The sequence below is a fragment of the Anolis carolinensis genome, chromosome 1 (genome assembly GCF_035594765.1).
Source record: "Anolis carolinensis isolate JA03-04 chromosome 1, rAnoCar3.1.pri, whole genome shotgun sequence".
Classification (NCBI taxonomy): Eukaryota; Metazoa; Chordata; class Lepidosauria; order Squamata; family Dactyloidae; genus Anolis; species Anolis carolinensis.
Genome location: NC_085841.1, coordinates 334,743,080 through 334,770,810, shown reverse-complemented (window position 1 = coordinate 334,770,810; position 27,731 = coordinate 334,743,080). Strand labels below are relative to the sequence as shown.

The following is a 27,731-nucleotide window of genomic DNA, read 5'->3' as shown; positions in this document are numbered from 1 at the left end:
AAACCTTCAAACCTCCATGATACCTCCACGCTTTCTTCATGAAGAAGAGGAGAATAGTGAAGGCTTTGGCCTCCAGCTTTGACTAATGCAATGGCTTGCCTTAAATACATACTTTAGAAAATTAGGAAAATAGTTCTTTCTAATATTAATTTGATAGAGATCAGATATCAGTATGCATTTTACATTGGTTGTGATGAATAATATTTTTTCTGTCAGAGGCCACAGTCATAGAATCATAAAATCATAGAGTTGGAAGAGACCTCATGGGCCATCCAGTCCAACCTGCCAAGAAGCAGGAAAATCACATTAAAAGCACCCTGACAGATGGACATCCAGCCTCTGCTTAAAAGCCTCCAAAGAAGGAGCCTCCACCATACTCCGGGGCAGAGAGTTCCATTGCTGAACAGCTCTCACAGTGAGGAAGTTCTTCCTAAAGTTCAGGTGGAATTTCCTTTCCTGTCGTTTAAAGCCATTGTTCCGTGTCCTAGTCTCCAGGGCAGCAGAAAACAAGCTTGCTCCCTCCTCCCTATGACTTCTCCTCACATATTTATAATGGCTATCATGTCTCTTCTCAGCCTTCTCTTCTGCAGGCTAAACATGCCCAGCTCTTCAAGCCGCTCCTCATAGGGCTTGTTCCCCAGACCCTTGATCATTTTAGTCACCATCCTCTGGACACATTCCAGCTTGTCAACATCTCCCGTCAATTGCTGTGCCCAGAATTGGACACAGTATTCCAGGTGAGGTCTGACCAAGGCAGAATAGATTTTCCAGAATCTAGACACTATACAGAGGGCCGGGCTGTGGCGCAGCTGGTTAGTAGCCAGCTGCAATAAATCCCTATGACCAAGAGGTCATGAGTTTGAAGCCAGCCTGAGTCGGAGTGAGCACCCGACCATGTATGTGTACATTGTGATCCATCCTGAGTCCCCTTTGGGGTGAGAAGAGCGGAATATAAATACTGTAAATAAATAAATAAATACTCCTATTTATGCATGCCAAAATCCCATTGGGTTTTTTTTGCCGCCGCATCACATTGTTGGCTCATGTTTAACGTTGTCCACGAGGACTGTCTAGCATTTCAGTTTTTCTGCCTAAGTGGAGTATTTTGCATTTGTCCCTGTTGAACTTCATTTTATTAGTTTCAGCCCATCTATCTAATCTATTAAGAGCATTTTGAATCCATCAATGTAATTCACAGTGTGGACAGCATTTTGACAATCAGCAGGCCATTCTCTTTCTGTCTTTGTGGTGCTAGTTTTGTCTTTGAACCACTTGATTTAGTTGGCTTTTTATTATGCCTTAATATTATCATGGATTCCTTGCTGTATTTTGTTTTAATCTTTGTTAAAAAGTGGCATATCCAATAGCAGATTAGACAAACATTCCAGTGATAATTTGCACCATGTAATACTCAAATGTTTTAATGGTCCCTTTTGGTGCCTCTCACTTCCCACAAATTTATTTCTCTCTTCAGAGTCTCCTGCAAAAAAATTCTGCTGGACATGTCCCCCCTTGGGATCCTCTGAAAAACAGCCTCTTACCTCAGATAGCAGTTGGACAACTACTTCGGAGAACACCAGCAGCCCAAGTATCACTCCTTCTTATACAGATCTTCAATCTGTAAATACAGAAGATCTGACTAGTGGGGGAATATCTGCAGCAGACTCAACTGGTAAGCAAGCTCTTTATGGGCTTCTCTTTTTGTTGGTTCCATTTTCCTGAACAAGCCATTAATGTCAGTCTCAGTTTATGATGAATCCTTTACCAGCTTATTATAAGTACACTGTTAAAATACAACAAAGGACAAAAACTGATGCATAAACTTTACATTCTCTTATAATTGTTTTCTTGAAGCTCCTGTTGCTCCAATTATCAAAGAAATTCTCTAATTAGGAAATGCTTGTCTTGACACATGCTTTACAGATCACTTAAAATTACAGCTGGAACATTATTGCTGTTCCATGTTCATTTTCTCCACCTTATAGGTTTCAGTGAACTCTTTTTCATTTTGTGTGACTTTTTGAAAGCAAAGCAGACTTAGATTGCATTGTGTAATTTAGAATTAAATTAGGTCCCCTTTTTCTGTCTGTTTGAAAGTAGGGGGCATAAAGCAGGCATAGGCATTTTTGGGACCTCCAGGTGTTTTGGACTTTAACTTCCAGCATTCCTAACAGCCTCAGGCCCTTTCCTTTTGCCCCTCAGCCGCTTAAGCAGAAGTTAAAGTCCAAAACACCTGGAGGCTCCAAGTATGCCCATGCCTGCCATAAAAGTTTATGCAAAGGATTTCCCCTTTTGATTGATTGTTTTATGCATCCAGAACACTGAGTTTGGGGGCAATATCACATTACTTTGTAACTGAAGACTGTTTTTAGGAAAACATAACAAGTTCCAAGGACTGTTTCCTCAAATTTAAATGTTCAGCTTTCCTGGGTAAAATACAGTGACACATTGAACAAAACAGGACCATTTCAACATTGTGGGAAGGCTCTACAAAGAAGCAGATGTCTATTGGGTTTGGCATGCTCCTTTTGGCTCTTTTTATCCCTCTATTATCATGCAATATGGAAAGTCAGACAACATTGTCATGGGCCATGATTTAGTGTGATAGTTTGCATCAAGCCACAGTTTTGTCAGGGACTTTGTAAAGACAAAAAAACTGATGGAAACATGTGGTCTTCTCCTTTGAGTGGGAGGGATTTAATTGTAGGATCGAGAAGAGAAAAACATTGCACCCAATGACTGTACACTACAGAAAGCCCTCAACTTCTTGCTGGCTTTGCCAACAAGGTGTGGAGTTGGAAAATAAGAGCAACAGGCAAATATAGAAGAGTGTGTCCGTTTGTGTACTTATGTGTGGCCCCTGTGGTTGAGAACAAGCTGGAATTGGTCAGAGCACTGTAAACATGTAGAACAGAAGTGTTCACCGACTACTGTTTAAAACTTGATCCTGCAGCACCACAGTGAGCTAGCATCTCCTTGTGAATTAATTACATGGCTGATTAGCTTGCCGTCTCCTGATGTGGTTTTTGAATGGCAGAAGATCAACTCCATGGGGTTTTAGTGGTAGAACAGATTGCTATTCCTTGTAACTTGTCTCATATGCTCCCTGTGTTGGACTTCTGTGCATTGCCAACTGCAGAAAACTGTTGGGAGTGGGTGTATTGCCAACTGTATCCAAAGCTGGCATTTCCCATCATTATAATTAAGCTCTGTCCCCAGAAACTGGCAGGACCACACAAGGAGTCGGAAGGGGAGGGGCTGGCTCCTTTACTAGAAATAAGACTCCACTTCTTTGTATCCTAATGTGGTTGCATCAAAAGCAAGGGAAGGGATGAGGAAATCATAACGGTAAGAAGCAGAAGAATGTGGTTCAGCTGTGATGAGAGGTTTAGAGGATCAGTTTTAGTCGACCTAGCTATTCTGACGCACAGGAAGCTAATTGGAAGCAGATTTCATATAAAAGAAAAGAGGAATGTCAGGAGAAAACATTTAGGTTAAATGTTGTCGCTGTTCTTGAGTGAATTGTTACTAAATAAAAGCTGTTGCAGGGTTTGTTCTGCCTTTGTTTTAATGGCTTTTCCCCAAATATTATGTTGCTAATGTTGAGTGTTGATGTATTACTTAGCATTTTCAAAGACATTAATTCTCATTAGCCAATTTGTGATGGATTCAAACATTGACTTTTCAATTATTTATTGTCTTCTTGGACAGTGTTGTGGCAAGTATTGATCAGGCATGCAAATCCTGTTTTATTTGGTTTGTAAAGAAGGCCCAGGATACTCATTACAAGATAGCAAAACAATACTGAAATAAAGAAATAAATAACATTTTTTATCCCTTGTTCAGAAATATTCAAGGCACAGTCTCATTTCACCTTCTTTGTGCAAGACTCAGGTGTCTTCTCTTGTTAATAGTAATGATAATTTCAACAAAGCTTTTAATGTCTTTTAAAAGGTTTTTGAATTTGAAAAGTTGGTAACATCTGTATCTATCTATGTTTCTTGCGTGAATATAGTGCAAGCATATAATTTTATACAATATGCACTCCATTCTATAGATAATAATAATAATAATAATAATAATAATAATAATAATAATAATAATAATGGTGATTGGCACATTGGGTGCTGTGCCAAAAGATCTCAGCCAGCATTTGGAAACAATAGACATTGACAAAATTACGATCTGCCAACTGCAAAAGGCCACCCTACTGCGATCTGCGCGCATCATCCGAAAATACATCACACAGTCCTAAACACTTGGGAAGTGTTCGACTTTTGTAAAAAAAAATTTGGTTTTGTGCAGTGTCTCTATAGAACATGCAATAGAAATGGAAATATCAATTCTGCACTCTGTTAAAAGCTGGCAGATTGCAACACATTTAGCAAGAGAAAAATATCCTCCTTTTATTGTATATCCAGAAAGAAAACGTTGAGGTTGGTACTGAAGGGGATATTTAATTTCCATCACTCACTAAACAGGATAGCAATGAGATACTGTCATAGTTTTGTCACACTATAAGGGTTCAGGCTCAAAGAGCTTGCATCCCACTGCTGACACAAAGACAACAAAGAGCACAGAAATCACTCAAATGGCTTCTCGTATGTTCTCTCTCTCAATCTTTGTCTGATTTTTTTAAAGAGTGGAAGTAAAACCCAAGCCCCCAATGAACATATTTTCTCATTGGAAATTAGAGCAAGCAGTTACAAAACTATACACATTTTTGACATATGAAGCTTGGGGAGAATTTGTGAGAACTTCAAAATGTATCAGTTTACACAAAAACACACCAAAGTGGGTCAGTTGCTCAGGACCAGCTTTCTTCCTCTTGTACCACCTTAGATATCAAGTCTCCTTGACTCTGAAGGCAATCCAAATAGTAGGGAGTGTTCACCTCAAATTCATCCTGCCTATCATATATTTGTACAATACTATGTATGCCTGACATAACTTCTTCCACTTTCATATTTTCCTTGGAGCAGTTTTCTTAAATGTTCTACTATTTTAAAATGTAGGTATGGGTTCATCTACACTGTAGAATTAAAAGCAGTTTGACATTACTTTGACTGCCATGACTTAGTGCTATGGAATCTGAGGTCTAGTAATTTGTTATGACACCAGGATAAGGCTAATAACCTTATAAAATTTCACTTCTGAGTATTCCATAGTATCGAAGCACGGCAGTTAAGGTGGTATCAAACTGCATTCATTTTACACTGTAAATGTACCCAGTCTTTAAAAGCATATTTGGGGATAACAGAGGGCCCTTCCAGACAGGCCCCAAAATGTGGGCTTTTACTGGAGACTGGTTAAATATAATAAACCCTGCTTTGTCCTGAATTAATTAAATACCCCATTAGACCCAGGCCTTCCTGAAAGACCGGAGCCTTCCGTGAGCCCAGAGAACCAAGAGGGCACCTCCGGCCCCTTCCCAAAAGTCTTTAAAGTAAAAGCAAATTCACTCTCCCCCACCCCACACCTCCTCCTGCATTTCTATGCACCAGTAGACCTGCCGGAGAAGCATAATAATGGCCCAGCAATTTTTTAAAAAAAGTTTCAAGGCTTTTGGTGGGGAGGGTTGGATGGCCCCATGCCATCACAGAAGTTCCCAGGAAAATCAATTTTTTTGGTGGGCGTGGGGACTTAAACCACACCAAAGCGGGTAGCCCTGAGTTAGCTATAGGGTATGCAAGTTTCAGAGGAATGTAAGTGGGTAGAGAACTTATTAATTTTAAAAATGTGTTTTGATTATTTTAGGTGAAATAGTACTAAATACATTTTTCTTCCCCCAATCTGGTGCCCTCCAATGCTGTTGTGCTATTACTCCCATTACTGTCAAACAACATGTCCATTGGGTATTGTAGTCCATCACACCTGGTAGGAACCAGTTTAGATATGTAGCATAGAACTCAAAACTGTGTGGTGATATGATTTGCACTACATAAGAGAATGTGCATATAAACATGTGTGAAAAACCTGCTCAAAATAATGCAATCAGCAAGTTCACCAGTTTATAAAACATACATTTCTGCAGCCTATATAAAGAAATCATTTGTATGTATTGTTGAGTCACAAACTTTAAGATTGCCAGCTTATTTAGGTCCTCAACAATGCAGGACTTTTCTGTAACCTTTCTGTATTTGCTTCTCACAAAACAGCTCACATGCTCAGGAAAAGAATAAAACGCTATGTTTAGTCAGTGGGATTTTTTTTGGCTCAAATCACCAGTTGGATTGAAATTGGAGCTCCAGGTAATATTGGAATAGGTAGGCGCCTGCCCAGACACTTACTCACTCCAGCCTTGAGGTTTACTGATTGTTATCAAAGAGGTTCAGAAATGGGGATGAAAATTAAAAAGTGCACCACTATAATTTCCTGAAATCTCTTGAAGCTGATGTTGGAGGAAAGATATAATTTAATAGATGTGCATGAATGTCATAAATGCCTGCAACTTAACCCCTGACTGCCTTCGGTGATGTGAAAGAAATTGGAAAATCGAGACAGCAGAAATGTTCAGATCTGATCATTGGAATATTGATCGTACAGAACTAAATCTTGAATTGCAGAGTCCTGAGTGTGTTTATTCATAACTGTAAATAAGGCCTATTGAATTTGGGTTTGCCAGATCAGAGTAGGGCTGTTGATAACAAGATGACTTGGAGGTCTCTCATTCATAGTTGAAGTCAACTTGACAACAATTGTGAACAAGATGGAAAAGCACACACTTATTAAGCCCCTGGCCACATGTGGATTCTTCATCAGGTTTCACTCATGTCACTTCAGGTGATTATGTTTTAAAGTAGATTCTTATCCAATTTATGATCACCAACTTGTATTACAAGTGATTTGTCCTTGGGTGGGGTCTAATGATTCCTACCCCTCCCATCAGTTTAACAAGCCCTAAATATTGCATTGAATAAAAGTAAAGGTAAAGGTTTTCCTCTGATGTTAAGTCTAGTCGTGTCTGACTCTGGGAGTTGGTGCTCATCTCCATTTCTAAGCCGAAGACCCGGCGTTGTCTGTAGACTCCTCCAAGGTCATGTAGCTGGCATGACTACATTGAGCGCTGTTATCTTCCGGCTGGAGCGGTACCTATTGATCTAATCACATTTGCATGTTTTTGAACTGCTAGGTTGGCAGAAGCTGGGGCTAATAGTGGGAGCTCACCACACTCCCCAGATTCGTACCGCCGACCTTTTTGTTAGCAAGTTCATCTGCTCAGTGGTTTAACCAACTGTGCCACCAGGGGCTCCACTGCATTGAATAGAGAAATGTAAATTTGGGGAAGCGGGAATCCCTATTGTAGTCCAACCAATTATCTGTGCTGAGACAGTAAATTCAAGAAAGATAGAAGAGGCGCTCCATTTTAACTCCTAGACAGTTTCTACAACCTTTTTTATTCTATGAAGTTTTTGGTTCATTACTGTATGCAGGCAAATTACTATATGCAGGCATGTTTTTATGTGGTTATGCCTTGTACTGTAAATGTATTTTATAATGTTGTATTTTAATTCTTGTTACAGTGGGCTTGTTCCCCATTTAAGCCGCCCTGAGTCCCTTCGGGTAGGTGGGGCAGGATATAAGAATAAAGTTATTATTGTTATTATTATAAATTTTAAAAAGAGGCTCAACAACCATAGAAAATGTTTAAGAGTGACAGTGTAACCTCCTTCCATATAATTATCCAGTACTAAACACATTAAAAAAAACAGGTTGAATGGAACAGATACAAATCCTTCTCACACAGTGCAATCGTCACTTGTGTACAACGATAGGACCACATATTGGTACCCGACCTATATAACACTCTGGAGAACTATGTATGTACAATGCTGTTTCCATGTATTAATGGAAACAGAATTTCTGCCCCCACATTTATTTATGATGAAATAGCCTGGAATTATATTAACAGTGATTATGAGGAAATAACTTTCTTACAAAAATTAAAAAGGGGAAAGAAGGCACCTCAAAAATGTGATTTTGCCCCCAGTCTCAGTTTTTGATGGATCGTATTGACTGGTGAATCCAGGCATTAAGTGCCCCATTTCCTTTTTTTTTTTTTTTTTTTTTTTTTTTTTTTTTTTTTACAAATGGGAATTCCCTTGATGGCCGTTGTGGTTCCTCTTCATAAGGTATTGATCATAAGAACTATTGACCTGTAAGTCCTCTCAATTTTAGATAAGCTGCAAAATTGGCTGGGTCCATTAAAAAATGACAGAGAAGTGGGCAAGCTTTTACCATAGCAGATAAACAAGGAACCATTGTTTTCTTTTGAAATACCTATTTTTTCAGGCAGTCTTTGATCTTGTATCTCAGCCTCATTCTTGGCAGAAATCCTGTATATAGACTCAAGGCTGCTAAGAGGCATCCAGGGTTGTACATTAACTTCAGCAGAAGTCTCACTAGGACATTACTCCTATTATCAGAATATGTGGGAGCTTCTCCTACTCAGCATATAGCTCAGTGATATTTAAAAATTCTGTGTCTTGGTCCATACCTTTGAAAGTTGCTGCATTTATGGCTAACGCTATTTCTGTTTCATAGCCAGATCAGGTATTAGACTAGGAAAAGGAGATGGTTATCAGTAACCCATTACATGTAACTATGGGTGCTATTATTATCTTGTTGGTGCCTATCAGATAACTATCTGTGGTTTTTAACTTTGAATATGTTTTAATAATTTTAAACTGGGAATTTTTAATACTGTTTTTATTTAATCCTGTTTTAATGTTTGCATATCTGTATATTTTAAATTGTATGCTGATGCTTTTATAATGAGCTGCTTTAAGTCTCCTGAGGAAGAGATAAAGTGGGGTATAAATAACAACAACAACTATCTGATCCTGATTCACAGTTTAATCAGTTGTAGATGTTAGGTAAAAAAAAATTAAATGTTCGTATTAGCTTGGTTCTAAATAATAGACACACAATAAAATAAATGCCTGTCAGACAACACAGTATTCACGTTGATATGTACAATATACCATATTACACAAAATGTCTGAAACTAGGTGAAAATCAGTACCATATACTTATCAGTCTATGATAAGTAAGTACCGTATGCCAGGTTAAGTCATCCATCTTCCTAGTTACTCTTTTTGTGACCCCATATACAAATGCAGTGGGTTCTCCATGCAGAACATTTTGCAATGCAGAGCATGGGCTGTTGTACTGAGCAACAATTGTTCCCCAAGGTCTCAGCATTCAGTGAGACAAATTCCTATTTGTCAAACATAAACAAATAATCTCCTTAATCTAACTGTCAACATTTGCCAGTGTTTCTGCATTATTCAAAGAATGTGAAACTACACATAATGGGGCATCCTTGATTCAATTGATTTCCTTCCATTTAATGCCAAAGGTAGTTGCAGGAGGTTGGCAGTAGTCTTGGATATCCACAACAGAGGAAGAATCAAAGAGTTGGAACAGACTGCAAGGGCCACCCAGTTCAGTCCCCATCTATGCAGGAACCCATATGAAGTGTTCCCCTCGTCACCATTTTCCCAGTTTAGTAGTCCCCTTGAAGCTGTGGCTAGCCCATCAGAGGAGAAAATACAGACAGTGGCCACATAGATATACAGTAGAGTCTTGTTTAGCCAACGTTCTGGATTATCCAATGTTGTCGGTCTCCCGCTGTCAGGACCCAGGCTGCAGAGCACCAATAACCATACACAGAGGCCAGAATCTATCTAATATCTTTATTGTAGGAGTATATAAAGTTAATAAAAACAAGTGTAGAAAATAGTCCAGAAGTAGACCTTTCAGGAAAGGTCAAAATTAGTCCAAAGAAACAATGTCCAATATGAAATATTAAGGTCCAAAGTTGTAATCCAGTAACCGAAACACTCACTTTGCCAAGCAAAGTGAGGGGAGATGACAAGGTCCTTTAGTCCATGAACTTAAGCAAGGCTAGGAAGTAAACTTGATTCTTGGAACACTAGGCTTAATTCAAGGCAACAAGAAACGAGGAGCAAGAACAGGATCCGTGGTAAATTCGTGGCGAGGTCCGGGAAGCAAGGCAAGGTCCGTGGAGCAAGGCAAGGTCCTGGGAAGCAAGGCAAGGCTGGAAACGGGAACAAGGGCTTGGACGCGGGAGTAGCGTAGTCCACACACAACCTACTCCCGAAGCTGACGAATTGACTCCGCAAGATTCCTACGTGGGCAAAACACCTAAATAGGGTCTCGTTTTCCCGCCAAAGAACAATTCTCTGGGGAACCAGAACCGAAAGCCATTCTCTGTGTCCAGATGCATGACTCCCTAAAGTTTCCCATGGGAAGCAGGCTTAATCATCTGAATGCCTGGCAGCGATCCTTGCGCTCCTGCGAGACGCCTCCTGAGCGCCTTTCTGTTGTTTATAATAATCACGGCGAGAAAATGGGGGAGATTTCGGCTCAAGGCTTGTTTGGCAGACTTCTGGAAGGCAAATCTCCTGCAGGTGCAAGGGCTCCAATTCTGGCTGAAAAAGCTCCAATTCTGGCTGAAACGGTGGGAAACCTAAGTTTTCCTCTTCATCTGTCACAACAGTGCTAGGAACGGGACTACATGGCCCATGAGTCATCACACCCGCCCAGATCCACAGCTGTTTCTCTAGGCAGCAAGGACTGAATTTGTTATGGATTTAATTTCCAACAATGTTGCTACTATAAGTTCATTTTATGCAATTCTATCTTTATTTGTAGTCTATTTGTTAGTAGCCAATGTTTTTGTAGTATGTTTTCAATACATTGGGATGTTCTGGTGCTAAATTTACAAATACAGTAATTACTACATAATGTTACTGTGTATTGAACTGCCTTTTCTGTTGATTTCTTGTAAAACATGATATTTTGGTGCTTAATTTGTAAAATCATAACGTAATTTGAGGTTTAATAGGCTTTTCCATAATCCCTCCTTATTATCCAACATTTTTGCTTATCCAACATTCTGCCAGCCTGTTTATGTTGGATAAGTGAGACTCTAGTGTATTGATATTCAAAGAATGAATCTAGGATTGTCCAAAATTTTGTAAATATCAGTATTCACTATAATATACGTTGTCACTGTCTTCACAATTCACAAGAATATCTGCAGTATGATGCTTAATTATGGTTATTAGTGTTGAAGCAAATAGCAAATCTTGAACTTTATAATATTGAAAGGCTTCTAGAGGTGGGTATCCTAGTTATAAATCGGCTTTGGCAAACTCTTCAATGGTTCAGAGTTTAGTCCCAAAAAAAGAGAACTTTTCTAAGAGTTGTCTCTAGATGCACATGCCTTGTGAGCGCAGAACTTCAGACTTTTGGCTCAGTGAATACCATCAATATAAGGATTAGGAATTATGTGTTGTGGTGAGGTGGGCAGGATGTTTGCCAGTCTCATTGATTTCACAGCCCTGCAAAAGCAGACCTTTTCTATAGCGTAAAGTGCCTTGGCTCTGAAAGTGGGACAGTTTGATTTCCCCAGAGTACTTTGCAAAGCCTTCTTTGTACCGTGGCGTTGGGATATAGTTGTGGAACTTCATACAAAAGAACTTGGGGGCTCTAAAGGCTTTGCTTTCATGAATCTTTTCTTCTCCTTGTCCTGAGCTGATTTGTTTGCAGAGGCTCTGTTGCCTTAAGCAACGTAATATCAGTGCAAAGTACGGGGTATCCTTGGAGATCAGCTAAATTCCCTGCAAACCTTTTCAGTGCTTATTCTCTTCAGTGCACGAAACAGACATTTTCTTCAGCAAGAGCTATTGCTTAGTATCCCCCCCCCCCCCAATGCTACCCCCTGCATCCCTTTTGTAGAAATGCAAAAAATATCCTGGTTGTGTTTTATAGGTAGCTTGCTACATTCTCTTTTTGCAGCCTTCCTAATGCCATTGAATTAACCTTGGGCAAGTAACGGAGAGCCTCACAACTGGAGACAGGTGAAAAAATGTTCTGTTCTTTTTGTTTGTGCACATTTCTTTATAAGCACAACAGAAAGAAGTTGAGTTTAAACACGTCAAATATCAGGGGACTTGGAAAGACAAATTTGCCTATCCAGGCAGAGACCTTTCTGTTTCAAAATTTTGGAATTGTAACCTTATACATATCACCCACCTGCACGTTTAAGGCAAGTCCATTCTGCTTGACAAACAACACCAATATACAAATAATGAAAAGGCAGAAAAGGCCACAACAGTATTTGTTATAACTGTGAATAGAGTTGGCCTAGCACATGGGCTAGCACATAGATAAGCCTGATAGTTTGGCCCTTGGGATGACAGGAAAGGAACCACGTTCGGAGGTATCTGCCCCTGTGATCTAGTGAGACCCACCTCCAACATATGCATCCTGAAAAGGAGCTCCCATGTGCTACCAATGCCAATCAACCAAATGTGGTTAGGATGGCAACAGTTATTACTAGGTTAGAACACACAAGCTAAGAGAGGCTGTGGCAATTTGCATTTGCCTGATTCCTTTTCCTTCAGTCCTCATCCTCCTGCTGTATTAATTGAATGCAAAGTACTTTGGGACCTCAAATTCAGTTTGCAGCAACAGATATAAACTTGAGAACAAAGGAAAGTAGAAAGGGGTGAGAAACCAGGACATTTTTAATTATGGTAACCTGAAAAGTGGGACATCAGAAGATCAATTGGAAATGGTCCTTCCAAAACTGGGACAGTTGGAGTTTTGTAATATGATCTCCATTCTGGGAATGGCTGTACAATTTGAATTTGGCCAGCACCGACAAATGTTGCCATATATAGATGGAAAGGGTGTGGAAGATGCTGAATTAGCCACCCCATGAAGGAGATTTGGGGTGTTATGAAAGGCAGACAGTAATTTAACATTTCAATTATATTTTTACTGTCGGGGGAAAGGCATGTGTGTAATTTTCTGCTTCTGCCGCCATAATAACTTGATTGTCCTAGGATTCTCTGTGCCTCAACTTGTGAAGTTGGGATGTAATTTGCTATTCTGCCCTGGGCAGCAAAATCTCTTGGGCCAAAACTTGAAAGAGCATTTCTCAGTTATTAATGTCTTAACACAAAGAATAAATACGTTTCAATCAATCCTATGGAGATTTCAGATGCAAACAATATGGTAATGGTAAAACCAATCTTAAACTGGTGCTGAAAGTGACTAAGACAGGCACCACAGCGAGATGTTCCTCTTTTTAATAGAAGCAATTGTATTCTTTTTTCATTCATTTTTCTGTAGTTGTGAAGAAATTGGTTTATAACACTTAGTGATCATATTTAATTTTTGTTTTAAAGTAAAAAAAATTAATGGTTTTGATTATGTTGTTTAATGTTTTAATGTTAAATTTGAGTTGTTTTAGCTATTTGTGTTTTACTGTATTTTTTTGTAAACTGCTTTATATCCATGTCTGAAAGAAAAAAACAGGATAGATAGATAGGGATGAAAAATTGATATTTAGGCCATGTTCTGATAGTTCTTGTTAGTTAAAAGCTTGTAAAACATCTTAGGTGACTTTGTAAAATACATTTTTGGAGTGGGGGAGAAACAATTCATTGCTCAAATAAATGCTATTACAGCCCTCTACTTTTTCCAGTAGATATCCCAATTATACGTAAAACTGAATTGCATATAACTAAACATTTCTTAAAATGCAAATATCAACCCCCCCCCCCTAGGTGCTCCTTTTTGTCTTTTAACCGATGGATGAACTCTGTAGCATGGTTATGAATTTTAAAGAGTATCAAGCAAAACACCACTTTGAAATTAGCTTCCATTGTGCCTTTTCTGAAAAAGCAGAAGAACAGCCCTTCTGCCTCCTCATCTCTGTTAATAAGGGTGACTGAGCACATCTTCATTAAACTGTTGGTGTTGCTGCGATGGGGGATTTATTCAGGCCGAGCTTTCTTTCAGATCGTGACCTCAATGAATCGGGCATAATACGTTCACTTTGAAAACCTTTTGTTGAGTTGCTGGGGCTCCAAGAGCAATTAGTAGTTCAGAACCATGTATTTTGAGATGGGGAGGACCCTTTTTTTAATGAGGGAGATGAGCTGTCAAATACCTCAGACTTCATTTGATTGATTGGAGCGGCATGTTAAGTCTCTTGCCCCAGATCCAAGACAGGCCAGGAGAACATGTAATACAGCCTGTCACTTCTTCCAGATCATTCTATTCTCTGTAAGGAGGTTGAAAACTTTAGTTGCTATGTGTATAGTGGTGCTCCTTCTATATGTGGTCTTAAAGTACAGACAGATCCTGTAAGATGAAGGCCCAGCATTAAGTTGTGCAGTAATGATATGGTGATGTGTTTTAACTGTGTTGTATAACTCTTTGAGCCATGAATACAAATAATAATAATAGTAATAATAATAATAATAATATTACCCACCTCTCCCAGTGGCCCGAGGTGGGATATAACATCATTAAAACAAGAGATAAAACACTATTCAAAGACATACAACAAGATACACAGATTTAAAGTACAAGTTAAAATCCACTTAGGAAATGCAGATTATTATTGTTGTTGATTATGATGATGGCAATGCTCAAGGGAGTAAACTGTCTAAAGCGCTGTGTTGCAAGGGTTCTGCTTAAGGTTTTGGGAGAGAAGAGAAAGACATTTCACAGGGAGCAAAAATGTCAATATGTTCATGAAATAGTGTGTGTTCTTACCTGGTCCCACCATTGAGTTAAGTTGGTTTCGGTTTCTTCAGAAGGAAAAGCATGATATAAGTAATGCATTTGTTGAAATTGAAAAATATAAATGACATTGTAAAATGTGGTAGTTGTGTGTGTGTTTTGTTTTTTAAAAAATCAGATAATGATATCCTTAATTTCAATGTACAGTAGAGTACTGTAACCGGAACTTGCAAGCCACCAGCCAAAAAGAAGAAGAAGAAATAATATGATAGATAAAATTAAAACACATATATAGTGGAATCTCGACTTACAAGCATCCCAACTTATGAGCAATCATCTGATTTTTGTTCCAACTTACGAGGAGCAATCTGAGTCATAAAACAGGGCTGAAGGAGAAGAGGCTCTGTGCAAAATAGTGGGTATTCTCACGCTAGTGAGAAGTATCACTAGCTCACTAGCTCAAGAGTACCTGCCATCTTGCACAGGGCATGGTCATGGGGCATGGAGCCTCCTCAGGCCATGGCCAGGCGCACAGCTTGCCTTGGGCCCACTCATGGGGCATGGAGCCTCCCTTGGCCATGGCCTTGCACATGGCTCATCCCCTGGCCCAGCACAGGCCCTGTTCGTGGGACACAGAGCCTCCTCCTTTCGCTGCGGCTGGGCACACGGCTCGCCCCAGGCCCAGCGCAGGGCCTGCTTGTGGCCTTCTTTTCAGTGGGGCAGTGGTTGGAGAAGAGCCTCCCCAAGACCTGTAGGGCCACCTCCTCTATAAGGCACTGTAGGGAGACCTCCAGCTTGACCTGGATAGGGACTGGCTTGTGAAGCCTCCGGGAGGGAGGGGGAGACTAAAATTGATTTAATTTGTTCTGTGACCGAGCTTTTAAAGGGGGAAATTGGTGTGGTTTGGCTGTGTTACATTAAGTTAAATTTGTCTTTATTTATCTTTATTTGCCTTTAATTATTATAGTTACATTTGATATTAACATTAGTCAATACAGAGTGTATGGTATGGAATGGAATGTGGTATAGTATTAGTTAGGCCTATTTTTAATAACAACTCTCAAGAAACCAGAAATTATATTTATCTGGAACCTACTAATCCCCATATACACAAAATAATTGAGAATCTACTGTGTATAGACAGTCACCAAGTTATGAATTTGTATGTAAGTTGGAACAGATACATTTTTAAGTGTAACTCCAGCCAGATACAGTATATATAAGCTTTGGGCAGCATAGGGAAGGGTTAATATCCCTGTGGCGTTTGTTTTACTGCCTGTGCCCCGGTTCAGAAGATTTCACCTCACTTTCTGTCCCTGTAATAATGGGATTTTGAAAAATTTGCCTCGTGTAAACACGGTTTGGTGGTAAAGCTTCAGTGGAGACACCTTTTCTCCATGGTAACTTTTCCAGGAGTGAGTTTCCCTTCCTAGGTTTAGATTTCTCTCGCTTCTTGTTGTTGCACTCCCATTCTTAACTATGAGTTGCTTGTAAGTCGGATGTTTGTAACTCAGGGATTTCTTGCATCTAGTAGCTAGGAGGATTTTACTTTCAGTCTATTTGCTCTGTAGATCCAGGGAACTGTTGATTGCAAGAAGTCTTTTGTATACAGCGTATTTAAAATGGTCAGAAATGGATCGTTATGCAAAACATTTACTGCAGCCAACATAGCGCATACTTGAAACTTCCCCAAATGTTGCCTTTTATGCATTTGACAATAAGATTGCTCAAACCTTCCTTCTCATGAATTCTAAATGGTCCTATCCTCATGTGGCCAGGAGGTGGTGCAGTGTATCATAAAGTACATGTAGTCCCCCCCAAATTTGATGTGACTTCATTCTACCAAGACCAGAGATGGGAAGTTAACAAGTTGCAAGCAGTGAGAATGTAGCAAAGTTCTTTTGTAAAAGTGGTGTTATGAATGAGAGAAATAACATCACGGATTAGGGGATGGTGTGACATAATATTTCCTGATTGTTTCTACAATCATTTCAAAGTAGAAGTTCTATGGCTATCCTAAAAAAAAATGAGAAGAAAAGGACAAACAAATGTGAAAACATTAGAGCATGTAATATAAAATTATATTTTTAAACATCTGCATTCCGACTGAGTTGTACCAGTGGCCCACCAAAATAAAGTTAGCATGTCGATGTTTTGTTTCAGATATGATCTTCAGTTCAACATTTATGCATGTCTTTATAAACTATGTTACTTGTTGCATCTAACCTTAATGTTGCTTAACAAAAAACACAGAATGTTAAGTCAGTATCTTATCCAGGAAAATGCCTTGCAGAAATACTCAGCCTCCTTTTTCTGTTATAAACCAGAATTAAAATAGATTTAATTGCAGTGTTACATCTTTATTTTGTATATATTAAAATGTAACAATGCAATTAAATCTATTTTAATATATACATTTAATGTAATATATATTTTTACTGTAGCACAAAAGTTTTTATAAAAACATACTGGTAAATTCTGGGTGTATAAATATTCACCTATTTGAGTCAGTACTTGATAGCAGCACCTTCAGTAGGAATTACAGATATGGCTTGACTAAGATTCTTACCAGCTTTTGAACATCTGGATCTGCACTTTTTGTCTGTCCTTAGCAAAATTTCTCCAGCGCTCAGGTTGAATCGGGACTTTTGGTGAATCGTAACTTTAAAGTCGTTCCACAGATTCTCAATTAAATTGAGGTTGGAGTTTTGACTGGGCCATTCAAAGACAACCAGTATGTATTTCAATTTCTCAAGGGCAATTTGTTCAGGGCCATTCCCCCTCAGGAAGGTGCGCCTTCATCCCAGTCCCATGTCCCTTCAGACTGAAACCATTTTTCTATTAGAATTGTCCTGTGTTTGAGTCTCTCAATCCTGATCTCTTCCTAGCTGCCTTAATCCTTGGTCTTCATTTAGACCATTTTCCAAGTCCATGTTGATGAAAACTGAGATTATTACCATATTAATAGTACAGATGGTGTTCTCAGGGTAATCACCATGTTGTCTTTGTGCCTCATAATAGCATGTTGTGGCACTCTCAAACAAAATGAATGTGTATCTCCCATATGTGCTTTTGCAAACTGCAAATGGGATTTGATAGGGCTTTGTTTCCACAATGGCTTTCTTCTTCCCAAGCCTTTGAAGAGTCTAGGTGGTAGTTGTTCCATGACAGTTCCTCCTCGCTCCATTGTGGATCTCTCCAGCTCTGTCAGAGTCAGTATTAACCTCTTGGTTACCTATCTGACTAATTCATTCAATTAATTTTGGTGCATGGCCTTGGCTAGACAGTTTCCCTCGAGCTGTATTTTTTCTTTGTTATAGTGATGGTCAAGTGAATGTTCATCATTCAGGATATTTGCTTCTGCATAATTTTATCTCAGAGTTGTTTTGTTTGGTCTTCACGATACTATTTCAGATATGCTTTGCAGAGGATTGCTTTCAGCTGCCCCAAAAATATGAAGGACTTGACATGTGTTAGACAGATTGCCACCCATTGACACCAACATATGGAGGATTCGAACTTGTTACCACTACTAACATTGCCACCAATGTTATATTCAGGAGCCTCCTCTGAATTAGGATATTTAGAGAATCACACGAAACACTTTATGTGAGAAAAAACAAGAAGTTGTTGTTTATTTGTTCTTAAACAGTAAAGATGTGTAGGTAAAAAGGTAAAGGTTTTCCCTGACGTTAAGTCCAGTTGTGACCGACTCTGGGGGTTGGTGCTCATCTCCATTTCTAAGCCGAAGAGCCGGCATTGTCCATAGACACCTCCAAGGTCAAGTGGCTGGCATGACTGCATGGAGCGCCGTTACCTTCCCGCTGGAGCAGTACCTATTGATCTACTCACATTTGCATGTTTTCGAACTGCTAGGTCGGCAGGAGCTGGGGCTAACAGCGGACACTCATTCCTCTCCCGGGATTTGAACCTGGGACCTTTTGGTCCACAAGTTCAGCAGCTCAGTGCTTTAACGCACTGTGCCCCCAGGGGCCCCCAGTAGCGGTTTCAATAAAAATGGGTAGCGATTCCAATAAAAAAGTTAGGCTTTTCTCTTTAAAAAGATGGTTTTATAACTTGAATTCTGTGGAAATATGTTCCTTCACACAGGAACTACAAACAGGACAATTTAAACATTTAAATCTACTTCTCCCGGGATTTAACACCAGAACCCTAAACTGTAGAGTCTCAATATAGTTCTTAGCTTTTCTTCCCTGAAGGCTTTTAACTATATTCCTCAAAGAGGTTTCTTTTTAAAAACACAGTTCCCAAAACTATCTCTATCTTCACACTCCAAACACTAACCAACCAACTTCCTAACTGAATGAATAATTCTCTGGCTGCATAGCTCCAACTGTCACTTTGACTCCTGCCCATCTCCAGTTGCTAAGCAACTCTACCCATTTACATCATCCAATCAGACTGCACTTCCAGCAATGGCTGCCTGATTGCTCCTCCCCCCCCCCCCCCCCCCGCTCTACCCAGTCTCTGCAAGCAAGCCACCTGTACACCGACCTTGTAAGGTAGGCTGATCCGTTACACTCTTCAACAAAATCAGGGTCTTCCAGAAACTGGTGCATGTTAATGTGGAATTACATATGACTGGTTATTCCACATAAACATAATGGATAAGTTTTTCTCACTTCTAACATAAATGTAATTTAATTAGATTCTGTAGTTTGTAAATTATTAATTATACACATCACATCTTTTCTAACTTTCCTATATTTGCATTTGCAGGCTCTGCCCTGCCCTATTGCACCCCTTTTGCCCAAGTCCTCCAACCTCAGTGCACTAGGAAAGGGAAATATGAATTGAGGAAACTTTTCATATGGAATTCTAGCCTAATACTGATTTCATAGGAATTTGAATATGGGACTTCATGCTCCTGGTGTGTCTCTCAAGGAACTGAAAACTCAGAGCCAGTGTGCTCTTGACACAGTTACAAACTTTTGAAGTATGTAAGTAAACATGTATTTCTGCTTTTGCGCTATGACCTTAGTTAGATCCAACAAGCATTCTCTTTCCACAAAGATTGAAACCTGAAAAGCAAACATTTTGAGAGAATTGGCATATATCTCTGAGTAGAGATATATGTATTTTTGGCTAGTTGCCGAAAGATAATGTGGATTTTAAATCCTGACTTTAATCTCAAATTGTCTCCAGGAGAAAGGGGTGACTGGGGCTGATAACATTGTTGTTAACATATCTGCTTTAAGATGTTCCTCCAAATGATGTTTCTGTGTTGCCTTAGTTGAAAAGAATTGGTCTCCTACAAATATTATCAAAATGCTATCCAGCACTGACATATTCCCTGCTGTAACTTTAAAAGCAGACTGATGGGAGAACATCAATTCAGATGTCAAGGAAAGGAATATGATGTTGGCAGTGTGACAGATATGGCAATAGTTAATAGGGATTTAGAATTTTAATAAACTGACTTTCTATGTCATTCATAGCAATGGAAAGAATTGCCATGAATAATGAATTTGTTCTTTGTGAAAAGCTGCCTTTCCAATTTATTCATTTCAGTGGAATGAAAAATCCTTAGAGCATATACAGAGTTCATTTGTTTCACCCCAAGATGAACACTGTCTGTCATATCAAAGTTTTTTCTTAGAAAAAAAGCTTCTTGTAGCTTTATAAGATTTTTAGCCTTCTGTGCCACAGAGTGCTGGTACCTCACCAAGTCACAAATCCTAGGATTCTATAGCATTGGGCCATGGCAGTTGAAGTGGTGTCAATCAAACTGTATTCATTCTACCATTATTTCTGAAAGCTCCCCCAATAAAACCCTTTATTTTCTATCCTTGGAAATTACTAAAATAATAAGCTAGCCTGGCTCATAGGATTAGAGGTTGTTACTATTATGATGATAACATTGTCCCTTCCCTGCTAGCCTTCCCATTGCTTCTCTCTCCGAGTGTGCCTGGTTAGATTTGAAAGTAACCTTCTGCCATTTCACTTGCTCACTCACACACGCTGCACACTTTTGCCCTGCCCACAAGGACTAAGCAGGCCGGCTGACAGGCAGGCAAACAGCCACAGGTCCTGCTCAAGCATGCATGATGCATACCTCGCCGCACGCCACTCCCACAGACAACCCGAGAGCAGCAAAGGGGAGCCCTTGGTTTGGCAGTTCCCCAGGAGCTTACCGAACTGACTGGCAGCACAGCACCTTCTTCTCCGGTAAGGAGCACAAGGTCATCCTTGGCTTGCTTTCATTTGAAATGTGGGGTGACTGGCAAAAAGAAACACAAAACCAAAAGCAGATGTTTGGGATGAGAAAGGGAAGGGAAGGAAAGAATCAGGGCTGAGTAGTGAGTTGCATGCTGCATTGCTTGAGGACTGCTTGAAACCGTGACATTGAAAATCTTAACTAAATTTGTAACCGGAGAGCACTGAGCTGAGGTGATGACTGTTTGCTTTTATCTAGAGATTTGAGCTGGGAGTAGAGATGGAGGACACAGGGCTTCCTTTTCCACACTCAGGCACACACCTCTTTTAAACTACTTTTTTCCAACTTCTAGTTGGCTCAATCAGTGCAGCAGCATGTATAATGGGCTTATCCTGGAATGGTTTAACTTTTCTCTGTTTTTCATGAACAAATCCTGAGATTTTTGAATCCCAAAGATTCTGTATGGAATGCTGAGAATACAATATTGTTAAATATTGTTAAATATTGGGGGAGGTGGTTTAACTTGTTATCTTAAAACAAACCCTCAAGTGTTTTACCAAATAGTGTGCAATCATTTTTTAAATTGACTTTCATTCTTATAAAAAAATAAAGAGGGCTGCATTTTACATTCTTCCCACCATAACATTTACGAATGGCACATTCCAGGCTAAACCGGATTCTTAGTGTAAAGTGCAAAAACACTGTTCTGTTAAGAGCAGATGACAACCATTGAAAATGTCATACAATTTCTCCCTGGTTGAACTAAGGTAGTGTGGTGATGAAAGTTTTGTGTGGATGTTTAAATGAATATAAAGTTTTAGACAGTATATTGTTGTGTGAAAAAAACTTGAGTTCAGTTCTGGTACAGAAGACAATAAAATAGAATAAGTTTATTTTCATTGTACATCATACAACAAAATTAAATGCCATCCCCAGTCATATTATATATGAAGAATTACAACACAAAATACCAGTATTTCCACATTCTAATCCCTATTAGACTCCTAATGCCACATCAGTATGAATTATGACAATCAAAATATTCACATAAACGCCCTGTTCTCTAATTCCAAATACTTGTATTTTGTTTCTACTTTAATTGATGGATGTTGGGACCACTGTTAAAAAAAGTCATTAAAGGATACTGGAGAGGCTCCCTTGCATAGAGTAGTAATATGATCCTGAAAATATTACCACTATATATAATATTATTTGACATAGACTACCAGGATTTATGTCTAAGTAAACATGCGTAGAACTTAATAGTTATGATCTCAATTATTGTAACAGTAATCTGTGAAAGATTTTTTAAAAAGTTTACATTTCAGCCAAAAGTGTATTTCAATCAAATTGACAATAAATATTAAGATGTATGAAATAAATAACTTGATTTTAATGTAGTTGAATAGCCTGAATTGGCCATATGGTGGTTGAGATAGTGATACGTTTTCTTTCAGATGATTCAATGTACACAAACTTTGTTTCATGAACAAAATTATTAAAATATTGTATGTAAAATTACTTTTAGGCTATGGGTATAAGGAATGATATATATAAAACATAAATGAATATTGTGTTTAGACTTAGATCCTATCTCTAAGGCCCCTTCCACACTGCTCCTATATCCCGGTATCTCATCCCAGATTATCTTCTTATCCCAGATTATCAGGCAATGGAGACTCATATAATCCACTTTAAAGCAGATAATCTGGGATCACATCTTGGGATATAAGGTAGTGTAGAAGGGGACTAAGATATTTTGTTTTGTGTAGGCAAGTATTCCAAAATCTGAAATATGGAACAGGTCTAGTTCCCAAGCATTTTGGATAAGGGATGCTCCAGCTGCAATTACCTTTGATGTACAGGGGGGAAAACAATAACTAGGCCTTAACTAATTGGTTTATCAAATTAAGATATTGTTAGGAGACTTAATGTCTGCCTTCTAGTATTTCTTATATTTTTCTCCTTGATGCATAGAGGAACAGATGGCTTGATACATAAATGATGTGAACTTTAGATGTCCTGACCTGAACAAAGAAATCAAACAATCTTGCGTAATCATTGTGCAAATTCCCCAAAGAGTCAAGATTTTAATGCACTAAAATCAGGGATTCTCAAACTTTGAAAGTTGCAGAGTCCTTAGTGAAGGGAAAGTTTCTCATGGAACTCCAAGAAACTTTTGGACTCAGGGGGCACACTGCATTTTAAAATTTGATAGATTAGCCAGGCCAGTTGCAGATGGATGGAGAATGCTTGTGTGAACAAATTCCTATTCATACTGCACATATCTTGTCTGAAGTGCAGAAAGAAAGAAAAAACAATACAACAAATGAAGAGCAATTTTAACCAACCTAAACTTAACAGTATTTCAGTGGAAAACCCTAGGGGCCATCCAGTCCAACCCCCTTCTGCCATGCAGGAAAAGCAAAATCAAAGCACCCCCCAACAGATGGCCAACTTGCCTCTGTTTAATGATAAGCAATAATAAAAATAACAACCCCAGGGACCATGCAGTTCTACCCCATTCTGCAATGCAAGAGAGACCCCATAGGCAGGCCTGTAGCGAGGGGGCGGTTTTAGGGGTTCAACCCCCCCCCTGAAATTTTTCAGGTTATAAAAAAAACCTGGTTTACTCATGAATTTTAACTGGTTAACCAAATCCCCATGCTAAGTCTATGAGACACAAAACATTAAGAGTCCCTCCAGGCACTATCTCAAGCAGATATTGACAGGTTTATAGCGGGGAGGGGTGTGTGCTAGGGGTTAAACCCCCCCCCCCCCCGAAATTTTCAAAACCCCTCCCGAAATTTTTTTCTGGCTACGGCCCTGCCCATAGGCAATGTGCCAGCAGCAGGGTTCCCCAGGCCGCGTGCTCCATATGCAATCTAACTAATTTATTGTGGTTTTGCCAGAGTAATCATGCCATGAGTTTAACAAAATGGATTTCATTCGTATAATTTTTAAAAAAAATCTTGATTGAGATATATATATATATATATATATATATATATATATATATATTTGAAATAATTTTGAAAATGTCCCAGAAGAGAGTTCAGTGACATCTTTGACAAGTAAGTACGTACTGTACTTAAATAGGTTTGGTTTGGCCTCTAAAAAAGGAATGTCTATGACAAGTGTTTAGCATGGTTAACTGCAGATATTGTTTGCTGCAGTTAATAAAGATTCTGACAAAGAAGTTGCTATTTACAAAGTCTTTTTATCCCCACTCAGACCTCTTTTTTGTCCTCTTAACTGTAAGGTTTTTTAAACATCATTAGCACTGAATAGTGTTGAAGAAGTGCTGGAGAAACAGACTTTCATTTCTGGTTGCAGCCACATGTCTGTATTAAACAATGCAATTTTGCTTCTGTGAGAAAGAATGGGAGATGCTCTACTTAATCATACTGGAGGTGTGTGAGTCTGCCTACAACAGGCAAAGTAAAGAGCAGCTGCCTGTAGAATACCTTACATCAGTGGTTCTCAACCTGAGGTCCCCAGATGTTTTTGGCCTACAACCCCCAGAAATCCCAGCCAGTTTACCAGCTGTTAGGATTTCTGGTAGTTGAAAGCCAAAAACATTCTGGTAGTTGAAGGCCAAAAACATAAGGCAGAACCACTGCATTACATGAACAGCAATAACAGATGAGAAAAAGGAAGAGCAGATTAACCTAATTCACTAGATCCTTCCAATATGTTTCCAAACGTATTGGAAAGGGTCTTCTTTAGAAGGTTTAAAATGTTTTGCTTACTTATGCGAGGCTTACCTGACTTAGTCGTTTAATTTCACATTTTTATTTTGAGTTTAAAAGTACTCTGGGTCCTTGGTATCAACTGGGGTTTGGTTCCAGGACCTCTGATGGATATCAAAATCAATCAGTGCTCAAGCCCCATTGCATAGAACGGCATAATAAAATGGTGCCTTTAAATGCAATGACAAAATCAGTGTTTTCTTTTTTGGATTTTTTAAAAAAAATTCTTGAACAATTGTATCTGTGGATGCAAAGTCTATGGATAGGATACATAGAGCCAACTGTATGCTGAAACACGTTGAACTCCTTTTCTATTTTATGGTGTAGAAACCTATCCCTGTTCATTCCATGTTAATTCTGCCTCTAGTACCAAGTTATCTGATAAAGAAGGAACATATCTACTTTGTTAAGTGAGGTATGACTTCATTGCTTTTTTTCTTGGGGAGTAGTTTCAGAATATATTGCTTTTCTTGCTCTCAATCTCTCAAGTTACAGTCTTGTTTCAAAATGAACATTAACATTATTATAGCTCTATACAATCAGATTTCTCTCTCTACAAAAAAAGAGTAATATATTTGTAGTGCAGTCTGTTCACCTTGGGTGCTTATTATTGATCAGTTTTTGATTGAAAGCAAACAATAAAGTTCACCAATACTTACCAGGCTGGCTGGCTGTGCAATTAAACATCCTATTAAAAATTCTTGGGAAGGTGACTTGAATAGCCAGTCTATTGTCACCTTTCTCTGGAAGTCAGTACAAGACAGGTTATTGCTTGCTGGGTGAAAGACATACAATGGGTGAAAAAGAGAGGCTTGAGCATGGTTTGTGGGAGAGAGGGCTGTAATTGCTTGTAGATTTAATCTCTTTAGTTGAGTCTAGACAGCATCAGATCCTGCAGCTAGTTCTAAGGCTGATGGTAGAATTGTGTTTTTGCCTTTAAGTCAGACCTCCAAGAGAGCCGTTATCAAAAGACTTGCTCATGGTTTCTAAATGCAGGTCTGTGGTTTCCCTTATTGAATAAATTAATCTATAATGTGATATTTCTCTTTTCCTATGGCTTTCAAGTTTACCAAGGATTACAATACCTCCACATTTGCAGGATTTACTTTTGAAAATGTGATTAGTCATGGAAATTCAGATAAAGTTCACCATAGAATCATGCTGGATGATCTAATGGTTCCTAGAGAGTTACTCTCTGAGATTAAAAAAGAGTTTTTTAAAGAGTGGGTTTTCAATTCTGTGGGGGCCTTGACCCTTGAACCCTAAAATATGGGGGAAAGACTGTATTGTCTTTTCCAGTGAATCTTGTTGAACATTGCTGTAATATATATACTCAGCCAAATGGACTGGGGTGCTAGTATTTTTATTTGGAATTAGGAGACCTTTCCAAACAAGCTTTGGGTAAGGTGTAAGGGCAAGGTGAACGTCCTGTAGTTCAACTAGAAATTCACTCAGTTGACTGCTGGATTTTGCCCATATTTCAGAGCATTTGTGGAGAGGTGTCTGAATTACCACTGACTGACTGACTATATTTTTCCCAAGTCATCTGGCCTTAGCGCATAGGGCTTCTTTGTTATCAAGTACAATTTCTAGCTAACCTCAAGGCTTGGCTCATCATCTTGTGGGGAGTGGGTGGGAGTAATTCCTGGCAAATGCATATTCACAAAACTCAGTCCCTCTACATGACATTCTAACTGTTGATGAAAAACCAATGTACTTTTTGTGTAGCAAGCAAATGTATATGCTGAATTTCATCCTGAATTTGTCATGTAGGTAAACAGATAAATTACTGAAGAAACATCGTGAATGTTATTTTTCAAATCAATATTTTTTTTAAGTAACCCAGGGTCATATTTGATCTCCCTTTTATTTTCACAACAATCCTGTAAGGTGGATTGTACAGAAATAATGACCATTCCAAGTTGGACTTCATGGCAGCAGGATTGTGAACCGAGGTCTTCCAGGTCCTATCATCACTGCAATCTAGCAATGCCAACACATTGGCTCTCCTCTCTTATGTATACCTCTTCCCTACACTCCAACCACTGTTCCACTATTTTTGATTTAAATTATGGGGATGATTCTTGGGAACATTTCCATGATTAATTCATGTGTCACCTGAGGACTTGGTATTTATACCAAAAATCACAGCAGAACTTTCTCTTCCACTGAGTTCACTTAATTGAAAAGAAAGTGCTGCTCCAAACATAAAATTCTGGATTAAGCTTTTGGAATATTTACAAAATTAGTATATATTTCCATGCTGATAGTATACATTTTCATGCTGAAATCAGCTTCATGGAAGATGGACAGTACATTCTGAGATGCTATTGTCTTTTCCTCATTATCATGCAAATGGGGTGGGATGGGTGAACTTTGAGATCTTGTGGCTTTCCGAAAACAATACTCTTACTCATCCATTTTGTTTATGCATTTTCTAATCCAAGCTTCATTTTGGAATTTTTCTTCTCATCCTCTGTTGTTGATGAATAATCCTACTCATTTCATGTCAGCTTTTGTTTCCTGATTATTTTGTTTTTAGGGGAAAATATTAACATACTCTCAGATCAAGAAGCTTTGCCATTACATTTGCAACAGTGATACTACATTTGTTTATTAGATGTTTAGTTGTAGGTTAGCTTAAATTGTTTATGGAAAAATGTTTAAAAATGCTGGTGAATAAAGCCAGTAAATACGCATGCACTTTAGTGAATCACATGCACTTTAGTGACAAATATAAAACCATTCATTTGCCCTTTATGGGAAAATGATTTATAGAGGGTATGATGATGCAGCATAATTTTGTGAGAACTTGCAAGCACCTGAACACTAACTGGCTATATGGAAAATTTAAATCTAAATAACATAAAAATGTCTGCAAATTTTATTATGTGCAAGGAAAAGAGAAAGGATTGCTTCTGAGCATCTTTAGATGGCACTGATGTTTATAAATGGAGCACCAATTGATAAATAGTCTGGGAATAGTATGGTGAAGTAAAGGAGAGTTATCTAGTCCACAGCTTCTTAAATCTTGGGTCCTGTAACTTTCTCAGCAACATATACCTAAATTACAGAGGCAACTGAGAATGTGGAACTGGAATAGGACGGTGTCCCTGCAAAGTGATGGTTGTGTTTTTCTGTGGATCTTCACCATTGCTAACATCATTATCATAACTGATCGTGCTACTACAGATTAAAGAGTGAATTTTGCATTTCTTATAATTTGCTGT

The 27,731-nt window shown here is 38.8% G+C and overlaps 1 protein-coding gene across 6 annotated transcripts in view; it reads left to right on the top strand.

The window, feature by feature from the left end:
- Positions 1–27,731, top strand: part of ston2 (stonin 2) — an 87,378-nt gene that overhangs the window by 28,276 nt on the left and 31,371 nt on the right. For 5 of the 6 annotated variants that reach the window (XR_010002140.1, XR_010002141.1, XM_008117534.3 and 2 more), the window contains one exon: positions 1,475–1,672. Coding sequence is in view for 4 of the 6 variants with exons in the window: in XM_008117534.3 (XP_008115741.2) it covers positions 1,475–1,672 (198 nt within the window). In the remaining 2 variants the exon portion in view is untranslated. Of the gene's footprint in view, positions 1–1,474; positions 1,673–16,969; positions 20,761–27,731 lie in introns of those variants that run through there. The other variant, XM_008117647.3, reaches the window with a different exon arrangement.